The sequence below is a fragment of the Neoarius graeffei genome, chromosome 15 (genome assembly GCF_027579695.1).
Source record: "Neoarius graeffei isolate fNeoGra1 chromosome 15, fNeoGra1.pri, whole genome shotgun sequence".
In the NCBI taxonomy this organism is placed as follows: domain Eukaryota; kingdom Metazoa; phylum Chordata; class Actinopteri; order Siluriformes; family Ariidae; genus Neoarius; species Neoarius graeffei.
Window position 1 is genome coordinate 70,716,001 of NC_083583.1, and position 11,870 is coordinate 70,727,870.

Genomic DNA, 11,870 nt, shown 5'->3' on the forward strand with positions numbered 1-11,870 from the left:
GTTTTTTTCCAAAATTACAGAATTTACATGAATAAAAAATATCTTGCATACCTGTTTGTGCAAACTATTGATAAATGAATCCTTGTGTGTCCAGCTTGAATAGAGGCCCCGTGACTCTACAGTATGTACTATATGGGGGTTGGATAATTTTCTGTGGTTTTTCAAAGATCAGTTGACCTTCATCTCTCCCCCAACAATTTTCTTTACAATTAATGTGTTTTATGTTTTTTTTAATGACAGTTTTGTAGCAATGCCATATCTTGTTCTGTTTATAAAAAAACAAAAAAACCTCAGCTGGGAGTTTGTTGTAGTTTTTTCACCCCCTGATATGTTGCTCATTTTGATGTCTAAATTAGCTTGTTGTGCTGATATTATAACTATAAAATCAATGTGAGCAAAGTAATGAAATACACCAAGGCAGATAACACTACTGTGCAAAGTACTGCTTATTTCTGGCATTTTCCATCTCACCCCCACCTACCCTATATCCTGCCTTTTCTGGAAAAAGACATTAATCTCATTCAAAATAAAATTCCCAAAATTAACAATGAAATTCAGTTTAATATTCATTAGAACTACAGCCAAACCAAGCGTATAGCTAATCTGTAGAATAACACTATTATTAATAGCATGGACCAGCAGTCCTATGCATTTATTTATGTCTGTATATTTATTCAGTTTCTCTGTGAAAAATTAGTTAGAAAATGTAAATGCCTCCTATGGCTAACTTTTCAGTATACTCTGTTGATAGGAGAAAATCAATCAGCCACAATGATAAGAAATTTTATAAATTCACAAGTTTAAAATGGTATATATTTCAGTAAACCTGCTTTGTGACAATGTCTGTTGTTAAACACACTTTACAAATACAATTGACTTGACTTAAAAAATACAAATATTGACTAATAGGATTGATCCTGTATTTGCTAATGATTCTATTAACATTGATCCTATGGATAAAAAAAACTTCCTGCAGGATTGACCTCTGCATGTGGTGGTCAATGTTTTTAAATCCAAAAACATGATTTTATACATGGGAGTCCCTCAGGGCTGTGTTTTATTCTCAATCTACACAAACAACATAACTTGCAATAACAATGATTTCTCACTTTTTAAATATGCAGATGACATGGCCCTGGTTGCCCACATCAGGGATGAGAACTCCCTCTGCATATTACAAACAGGTGGATGACCTGGATATAGGAAAGCTCTTTGGAGCTCAACATCTCCAAGACCAAGGAGTTGTATTGTGGGGGGAGGCGAACATCTGATTTCCCCCACCCCCTTTTTGAACCCCTGAGGCAAAATGGCATCTAATCTATTCTAAGGAACCTAATCTAAGGAAATTTATTCAATATTCAAGACACAATTTCTCTTAATTTTAAGCAAATTTATGATATTGTCTATGATAACTCCTTTGTACAAAAGGTCAGATTTTTCATGAGTCTTATCCCTTCCATTGAAGCATGTGTTCAGGTGACCCTCTGATGGGTTTGATCTGGTATGGATCATAAGGTTTTCCACAAACATGAAGAGGCTGTGTCAGCTCGAGTGCACATGTCACTTAAGCAAAAAGGGGACATATAACGAATACAAAAAAGTTTATACAGAAGTTAACACACAAAGGACCTTAAGGTGTTTTACAGATTGACATTAGAGAATCTTTTACACAAAAATCCATCAATCCATATTATGGATGCTTTTCAGATGAACTTGGTGAAAATGTTGGAAAGCCAGATGGTATTAATATACTCTATTTTTGTGTCTAGGTATCTGGTGCAGTGAGCCAAGCTGAGTAAAGAAGAAAAAGGGCATGGCAGGCTATCCTGGCTTGGGCTTGATGGGACTTATATTGCTACAGATTACAGCTCCCATATGCCATGGCCAAGGTTGTCCACATGTCTGTGACTGTGTACCCCAGAGGAAGTCTGTAAATTGTCAGAACAAGCACCTGAATTCTTTTCCAAATGGAATTCCAACTGACACGAAGTTGCTAGACCTGAGTAGAAATAAGTTACGGTGGGTGGAACATGGCGACTTGGAAGCCTACACACATTTGGAGGATTTGGATCTTACTGAGAATCTTATCAGTGTGCTTGAGCCCAGTACTTTTTCCAGTTTACTGAATCTACGTGTGTTACGCCTACGTGCCAACCAGTTGAAGCTGGTGCCAATGGGTGCCTTCTCACATCTTGCCAATCTCACAGTTTTGGACTTGAGTGGAAATAAATTGGTTATATTGGTGGATTTTACTTTCCAGGATCTGCGGAGGCTCCAAAAATTAGAGGTCGGTGACAATGATTTGGTGTATATATCAAACAAGGCATTCTTGGGTTTGATTGGTCTACGGGAACTTACTATTGAGAAGTGCAACCTGACTTCTATCTCAGGACATGCTCTTTCCTATCTCCGTGGCTTGGTGTCACTACGACTACGCTACCTCAATATTGTCTCATTAGAGGAACAGAATTTTTATAAGCTGGGAGGACTCCGTGGTCTAGAAATTGACCACTGGCCATTTTTAGAGTACATTTCCCCATACAGTTTCCAGGGCCTCGATTTATCCTGGCTTTTCATTACCAACACCAACATTACTACAGTTCCAACTGGTGCACTACGTAATCTTATCCATTTAGACAATCTGAATCTCTCACACAACCCCATTTCTGTTCTTGAATCTTGGGCTTTGCGTGATCTGATCAATTTGAAGGACTTGCATCTTGTGGGCACCAACTTGATGTGTGTGCAGCCTTATGGCCTTGGAGGTCTGCAGCAGATACGTTTACTCAACCTGTCAAACAATAGGCTAGTGACACTAGAAGAAGGTGCTTTTCACTCTGTAAACACCCTGGAAATGCTTCGGGTTGATGGTAACCCTCTGTCTTGTGACTGCCGTCTATTATGGATCCTGCAGCGCCGCAAGACCCTTAACTTCGACGGCAAGTTCCCAGTTTGTGCAGGACCCATTCAGGTGCAAGGTAAAGCTCTTAGCGCCTTCTCTGACTCAGCACTCATTGACCACTTCACATGCCAACGACCAAAAATCCGCAACCGAAAATTACAACAGCTATCTGCACGTGAGGGTCAGGTTGTATCATTTTTTTGCCAAGCAGATGGAGAACCAACTCCAACCATCTTCTGGATTTCACCTCAGCGCCGCCGCATCACTACCAGAAGCACTGGTCGTCTTATAGTGCTGCCAGAGGGCACATTAGAAATCCACTATGTCCAAGTAACAGATAGCGGAACCTATATATGCATTGCCAGCAATGCAGGTGGCAATGACACCTACTTTGCCACATTAACGGTCAGTGGTATACCCTTGGATGCAGGTCTTTCAGCAAATCGCACTTATGTTGGTGACCTCGATGCCACTAATCTGAATGACACGCATGTCTTCCTAAAGTTCACGTTAGACCTCAAGACAATTTTGGTCTCAACAGCAATGGGTTGTATAACTTTTTTGGGTGTAGTAATCTTCTGCTTCTTGCTTTTGTTTGTGTGGAGTCGTGGACGTGGACAGCACAAAAACAACTTTTCAGTGGAGTATTCCTTCAGAAAGGTGGATGGCCCTGCAAGCAGTGGGGGCCACGGAGGGGCTCGAAAATTCAATATGAAAATGATATAGAGGTATAAGTCTGTGTCATGTATATACACAACTGGATAACTAGGTACAGCACAGATGATGTATTTGTATGTATTTTCTCTGTATTTTTTCTTAATTGTATGTTTTATATACAGTTTGCCTACCATTAGCACAAAATTATGAAGATTAAAAAGAAATGTAACTTATACCAGCAATACATTTGTACCCTGGCTTCAAATAAGACCTCAAATAAAGTTTATATGTGTACATTTTGATAATTTGTGTCCTTTTTATGCAATTAGTGAGGTTATTGCAAGTGATTTACTAGGAATATTTAAGGTAATATCACAAGTAGGTGGTTGAGGCAATAAAATTAAATAAAATTGCCTGTGCTAATTGTAGGATCAGTAGGCTGAATATGAAACTTAAACATTCTGTAGAAGTGTAAACATATATACTGTGTGCCACACATACTGTACACATGAATGTGAGTGTTATGCAGTTACAGGTGTCAGAAGTCCTCAAATACTAAGAATACAAAATGCAAAAAGGTGTGTAGACATATCTGTATATTTTCTGAATAAGTTTTGTGAACAAGGTCACACACCCCTTTAGTAAATCAAAGCCTTTGTCTTTTACTGATATTTGTTCACAAATACATATAGCTCTATGCAAAAGTCTTGGGCACTCTGTATCTAGATATCTGGCGCAGGGCAGTTGTGTTGGTACCAATTTTGTCATAGATGTTTATGATTTTTACATCATTATTACTGGGCTTTAATAACACCTCAGCAGTGCCACAGGCTTTTTGCCTCCATGCCACGCTGCACTGATGCAATAATTAGTGATAAAGGAGCCCCAACCAAATATTGAGTGTACAAATGAACATACTTTTCAGAAGTTGGACATTTCTGTATTGTAAATACTTTTTTGATTGATCTTAGGATATATTCTAATAATGTGAGTGTAGTAATTGGAGCGGGTGGGTGGAGCACAGAAGTACGGCAGGCCAGAACTGAGTTCCAAAAACTTTTATTTAGCTTTTCAGCTTTTATACTTTCCACTCTCCCAGTCACACGCTCACACACACACACACACACACACACACACGAGTTCTGGTTGGGGAGAGAGCTCCCTTCCTCTGCGTTCTCTCTCCTTTTATAGGGTACGGTCACTGGGGAAGACACACAAACACAGGTTAACTCACATCAGGTGTAGTGATTCTGCCACTTACCTTCCCTGACTCCGCCCTCCGTTCACAGACCAACACTTGACCATGCCCTGCTGCCACATACCCCCACTGCCCAACTCAGGCCGGGGAGCCATCTGGCCTGCAGCCGACTCCCCCCCCCCCCCCCCCCCCCCGGATGGGAGAGGAAGTCCACCACAACCATCTGCGCCCCCAGCCTGTGGATCACCTTGAACTTAAACAGCTGGAGTGCAAGATACCAACAGGTGATCCACGCGTTGCATCCTTAATGCGGTGGAGCTACTGGAGGGGCGCGTGGTCTGAACAGAGGGTGAAAGAGCGTCCCAGTAGGTAGTAGGTTGAGGGCGAGGATCACCCACTTGATGGCAAGGCACTCTTTCTCTATAGTGCTGAAGCGGCCCTCAAGCACCGACAGCTTTCTGCTGATGTACAGCATGGGACGATCCTCCCCCTCCACCTCCTGGCACAGAACAGCCCCCAGCCCCCTGTCCGATGCATCCGTCTGCAAAACAAAGGGGAGAGTGAAGTCAGGTTACACTGTTGAGTGTAACAGTGGCCCCCTGCACAGTGCAGCCTTTACCTCAGAGAAAGCCCACTGGCATTGCAATCGCTGCTGTCTTATTAATTTGGGGACGCACCTGCCCATTGCCCAAGTGGAAGCCAAGATACCGTACTTCCACCCGCCCAATCGCACACTTCTTTGGGTTGGCTGTGAGGCCCGCTCGCCTCAGTGACCTAAGGATGGCCCTTAGATGTTGCAAATGCCGTGGCCAGTCATTACTATAGATTATAATATCCAGGTATGCGGCCGCATAGGTGGCGTGGGGGCGGAGGACCCTATCCATAAGCTGCTGGAATGTAGCGGGCGCCCCAAACAGCCCAAAAGGCAGTGCGACAAACTGGTGTAAGCCAAATGGTCTGGAAAAGGTCGTTTTCTCTCGGGATAGAGGAGTCAAGGGGATCTGCCAATATCTCTTTGTCAAATCCAGTGTCGAATAAAAACAAGCCGTGCCTAGTCGATCAAGCAACTCCTCAATATGAGGCATTGGGTATGCATCGAATTTAGACACTGCATTGACTTTTTTCTATAGTCCACACAGAACCGGACCGACCCGTCGGCCTTGGGAACCAAGACCACTGGGCTGCTCCAGTCACTGTGGGACTCCTCGACGATGCCCATGTCGAGCATGGCCTCGAGTTCTTCCCGAACCACCTTTTTCTTGTGTTTGGGCAGCCTGTAAGGGTGGCTGCGCACTACCACCCCCAGGGGCGTCTCAATGTGGTGTTCTGTAAGGCGGGTGTGGCTGGGCAGGGGTGAGAACACATCCGAAAATTCGGCTTGCAACTGGGCAACCTCCATGAGTTGGGTCAAGGAGAGGTGGTCTCCACAGGGGACCGGAGCGGTGGGCGATGTCAGCAGTGGGAGAGAGACAGACACGAAAGTGGGACACGGGAGGGCACCGTGGGTGCGGCGGGCCAGCTGGGGTGGAGCCGGCCCCCGCCTCCGCAGTGGGGGAATGGGGCGAGGACACAGAACAGAAGGGGAGGAAGAGGGAGAGAGAGAGGAGAGGGGAGAAGAGGATACATGCTGTCCTGCCGTCAGAGCAGCCGCCAAAACAGCCGCCAAATGGTCCTCCGCCAGCTTGATGGCCTGATCCAGCGACGCCTGGCGATGGCACTGGACCCACTCCGCGGTTCCTTCGGGAAGTCGAGTGATGAACTGTTCCAGTGCCACCAGATCGATGATTCCCCCGGTGTCGCGGTTGTCAGCCCTCAACCACTGCCAGCAGGCGTCCCGGGGTTGCTGGCCAAATGCAAATGGACGGCTGATCTCCTCTAGGCGCAGAGCACGGAAGCGCTATTGTTGTTCTGGGGTGCACCCCACACACTGGCCCAGCGGAGGTCTGTGTAGACCAGCTGGCTGTCGGCGGGGAGCTGTAGCGCAGCCAGCTGCGCCTCGCCTGTTAGCAGGGGGAGGAGGCGTGCCACATGCTGTTCCACCGGCCAGCCCCAGGCCTCTGCTGCTTGCTTGACGAGCGTGAGGAAGGTCTCGGGGTCGTCGTGCAGGCCCATCTTCGTTAGGGTGAGGTGGGGAGGGCCCATGGAGGTGGTGGACCCTGCTGACACGAGGAGGTGCTGGAAGGCCTGACGATCTTCCTGCTGCGCCAGCACCAGGGCCTCGAACCTTTGCTCCTGCTTCTTCTGGAGGGCGACCAGCGCCTGGTGCTGGCTCTGTTGGGCCGTGGCGAGGGCATGGATCAGGTCCTTGAAGGGGGAGGACTCCATGGGGCTGTTCTCCTCTGTGCTCCGAACCCCGGGTTTCGGCACCACTGTAGTAATTAGAGCGGGTGGGTGGAGTACAGAACTACGGCAGGCCAGAACTAAGTTCCAAAAACTCTTTTATTTAGCTTTTCAGCTTTTATACTTTCCACTCTCCCAGTCATACGCTCTCACACACACAAGCGTTCTGGTTGGGGAGAGAGCTCCTTTCCTCTGCTCTCTCTCTCTCCTTTTATAGGACGTGGTCACTGGGGAAGACACACAAACACAGGTTAACTCACATCAGGTGTAGTGATTCTGCCACTTACCTTCCCTCACTCCGCCCTCCGTTCACAGACTGACGCTTGACCACGCCCCCGTTGCCATAGTGAGATACTGGATTTCTGATTTTCATGAGCTATGAGCCATAATCAAAATTAAAACAAAAAAGGCTTGAAATAATTCACTTTGTGTAATAAATGTAGAATATGTGAAAATTTACCGTTTTGAATGAAATTATGACAAAAATGAACATTTTCATGATATTCTAAATGTTTGAGATGCACTTGTATAATTTGGAACCAATTTTTAATGAATGCTGACAGGTTCTGATAGACTACCAGGTGCATTATATGAACACAATTTTTAATTGCATAATTATTTTGCATGATATAATTAATGTATGCTTACATTGTTTAAATAGACTTTGTTCTCTAGGTATTTGGATGGTGGTGGCACCACAGTGCCCCGTACTGACGAGCTGCCATTGCTGATATACAAAACTAAGTTTTGTACGTTAACCAAGACATATTCAAGAGATAGAGCTGCAGTGGATATAAAAATTCTACACATTCATGTTAAAATTACAGGTTTTTGTGATGTAAAAAAGAAACCAAAGTACCAAAGTTGGGGTGCTGTGTACACTGTAAATAAAAACAATGTGATGATTTGCAAATCATGGAACCCCTATATTTTACTGAAAATAGTACAAAGACAACATATCAAATGTTGAAACTGAGAAATTTTATAGTTTTTTGAAAAATATATGCTCATTTGAATTTCATGTCAGCAACATATTTCAAAAAGGTTTGGACAGAGGCAGTTTACTGTACCATTATATTACATCACCTTTATTTTTAACAGCACTCTGTAAATGTTTGGGAACTGAGGTTCCCCTTGGTTCAAGGGGAGGCATTGGATACAGCACTTTTAGTGAAGGTTCAGTGTGTGCACATGGATATTCATGAATACCCATAGGTACTGGGAAAAAATTAGTGTCAAGGCAGTGGTTCACCCATGTCTCACCCCCCTGCTGATTCTGGGGACGGATTGGCCAGGATTTAGGAGCGTAATAGAGCCAGTGGTGGTGGGTGGGTCCTGCAGTAGAGTGTTGCGGGGGGATTCCAGTGTGATACTGACTGGGAAAGCTGTCCCAGAGCCATCTAAGTCAGCTCCACATCAGTGACATGGAGAGTGGGGAGCACCCCAGCCCTCCCTGTTCTCTTGAGGATTCCCTAGTGGATTTCCCTCTGGAGCAGGTGCGAGATGAGACCCTGCGGTATGCTTTTGACCAAGAGTAGTCGATAGTCAGAATCTCTAGCTGAACGTGGCACTCTCCCACCCATACTTTTCTGTAATTAATTAAGGACATACTGTACTGAGTGATGCAGGACACTAATGCCGCTTTTCCACTACCAACGCGGCTGAGTTGGGCTGAGCCGTGCCGTGCTGAGTTGGGCTGAGTCGAGCTGAATGGGGCTGTTGGAGTTGCATTTCGACTACAACCGCGCTGAACCGTGCTGGCTGGAAGTGGGTGGACACATTGGGTGGAGTTAGCGAAAGTGGGTGGACGTCACGTGATGTCGTTAGGTGGCGCAAACAGTGACATCAGTGACCTTTTAAGCGGTAGTCTCACGACCCGGATAGTAAACAATAAACATGGAGGACATGGAGTCGTTAGTGTTGCTGGTCTTGGTGCTGTGGCTTGTTGTCACCGACAACGCCAACAGATACTGGCAAGAGCGTATAGATGAGGCGAGGCGCATAAGGCTTCATAATTTTCGTAATTCTTCTTCTTCCGGGTTTACGGTGTTTACAGATCCTAGCGTGCTCGCGGGGCGTGTGTGGGCATGTGAGGACACTCCTCCTCACCAATCAGTGCACAGGGGAGTGTCTCTTCATGCCCCTAGCCCCACTCGGCTCGGTTTGGCTCGCTTCAGCCCCACTCCAAAACCGTGCGAGTTTTGGGTGCTAAGCAGGGCTGAAGCGAGCTGAGTCGTGCTGCTCTGAGGTAGTTGAAACGCGAGCTGTGTTGGGCTGAAGTGAGCTGAAGCGAGCTGAAGTGAGCTGAAAAAGGGTAGTGGAAAAGGGCCATAAGACTAGCGAATAAATAACACAGTCGTTAATACCAAAAAGCAGCAGGGAACTCATATTCTATGCAGCTCATTATAACCCAATGGCCGGACACCTAGGGCAAGATAAAACACTAACCCGACTCATGGCCTGTTTCTACTGGCCGGGGATTCACAGGGATGTCCACAACTGGTGTGTCACGAATGCCAACTGGTAAATCCAGCAGCCTCCCCAAAAGTGCCATTGCACCCTTTACCCTTTTCCCCTAATCAACACCCCCCTTCAAAAGAATTGAGATGGATCTTGTCAGGCTATTAGATTGGACTGCATGAGGGTATTACTTTATTTTAGTCCTAGTGAACTATGCAATGTGATATCTGGAAGCAGTGCTACTGTGTAACATTTCTGCACAGAGTAGCACAGAGGCACTGTTTAAAATGATCTCCTGCATTGGGATTCCAAAAAAAATCCTGACTGATCAGTGCACTACGTTTATGTCAGGCACAATTCATGAACTCTGTGAATTACTAGGGGTTAACTCAATCTGCACCAGTATTTATCACCTTCAGACAGACTGCTTGGTTGAGCATTTTAACCAAACCTTAAAGGAGATATGCAGAACCATGGCCTCACTTTCGTATACCATGACCTTGAGGCCTCAAGAATGGTACAGGAATAGTTTTAAGTGTTAACAATAAATATAATATAGTAATTTTTATGATTTAAAGTGATTCATATAGGTAGCGGTCTGAGTGAATGACCTTGATGTCCGTAACTTCACAGCAGGGAATCTATCGGCTTCATCGCCATTTCCGCTATACTAAAACACAGAGCTGACTGCAACTCCTATCCTCCATTTTGAGCAAATTTATTGCCATGCCACGTAGATGTGCCAGCAACATGACAGAAGGTGGATTTAAGTTGAATTCATGGCCCAAGAATATTCAAACTGCAAAGATTTGGACGCGATTTGCGAGAAGTTCACAGGCACATTGGGTGCCTACAAAGTGGTCTCTCCTCTGCTCTGCACATTTTACTGAAGACTTGTATGAGACCTCTGATCTGTTGAGGAGCATTGGCTATAAGCCTGTATTGAAAGAGGGTGCAGTACCAACAATCAAATAAAACTACAAGAAAAGGAAAGCATTTATTTAATTAATTTTTTTAAAAGGAAAGTAAATTCAATTGCACCAGTTCTCCCGGAGTATGAGATGAGGGTTGTTGGTAAAACCTGGGATGGAATGGGACGGGACATGTCACTTGGGCAGTGACCTCCCCGCGGTTGTTGCTAAAACCAGTGATGTTCCATCCTGGGTTTTAGTAATTGCCTGAGCAATTACTAATGGCGGAGTATAGTAATGGCAGAGTACTCAGTCTGGAGAAAATGGAGAATGAGTGGAGCAGCCGTCTGATTTCTTCACTGGATATTGCTGCCATCTCGCCCTTACATGGAAGAAACAAATGAACGGAGAACTGAATGAACAACTGAAAGTCAGATTGTTTCAAAAAAATCGGCCACAAGGTCAGCCTTCAAGAAGCCAGAACACAGACGGGTAAGCTCCGACTCTCATCTGGATATAAAACAACAAAAACAACACTCGTTGTTTACCTGCATTTAGATTAATACATGTAACTTGTATTATGTGTTTAAGTTGCCAGTATAAAATTATTTCATTTGCTTCAGAATGTGATTCTCAGTTTATCTGACTATTTAATTAGCCTTTTACGTTTTATCAGTGAAAATGCATGCATGTACATGTATGCTGCATAAGTTATAACACCTATCCTGTTTTAATGAGAGTCAACCCACAATCAAGTCAAATCAGTCTTAGTTGAGCAAGTTGGTAATGGTATTTCTTACTTTCACCATAAATTTTTATTTATGACTTTGGTCTATAGCTGTCAAAGGCCTCGGCCTTAAAACCAGTTATCGCAGTAACGTCACACACTCAGGGCTGGCTGGCTCAGCGGGGCAGCTCGAATGCCAACTTTGCAGTCGATTTTTAACTCTCAAAAATATATATTTTTAATTCCCATTTATGCAGCATACAAGAGTCAAGGGTGGAGATACTATCCACTCAGAAATTTATTTAAAAATAAAGGTTCTGCATATCTCCTTTAAGAACTTAATTCTTAAGTATGTGTGTGAAGATGCTTGGAACTGGGATAAATGGCTCAAACCCCTGTTATTTGCAGTACAAGAAGTCCTACAAGCCTCCATGGGATTTTCAGCATTTGAATTGCTATATGGGCACAGCCTTGATGTCATTCATGAAAACTGGGAGGAGGGGCCTTCTAATAGTAAAAGTGAAATCCAGTATGTTCTTGACCTGCATGCAAAGCTCCACACACTCAACCACTCAACCCAGGAGAATTTGATGCAAAAGCATCAGTCCTGGCTGTACAACAGGGGTACATGCCTTTGAGAATTCACACTGGGAGATAAAGTTCTCATATTGCCCA

General features: G+C 44.6%; 1 protein-coding gene across 1 annotated transcript; it reads left to right on the forward strand.

The window, feature by feature from the left end:
* The first annotated feature begins 1,813 nt into the window (after positions 1-1,813).
* Positions 1,814-3,628, forward strand: lingo3a (leucine rich repeat and Ig domain containing 3a). The gene has a single exon (XM_060940622.1). It carries the CDS (start codon positions 1,814-1,816, stop codon positions 3,626-3,628), a length of 1,815 nt encoding a protein of 604 aa, XP_060796605.1.
* The last annotated feature ends 8,242 nt before the right edge of the window (positions 3,629-11,870 follow it).

Bases quoted from the DNA above. Each gene is read 5' to 3' on its own strand.
- lingo3a (XM_060940622.1), top strand. From the start codon at position 1,814: ATGGCAGGCTATCCTGGCTTGGGCTTGATGGGACTTATATTGCTACAG.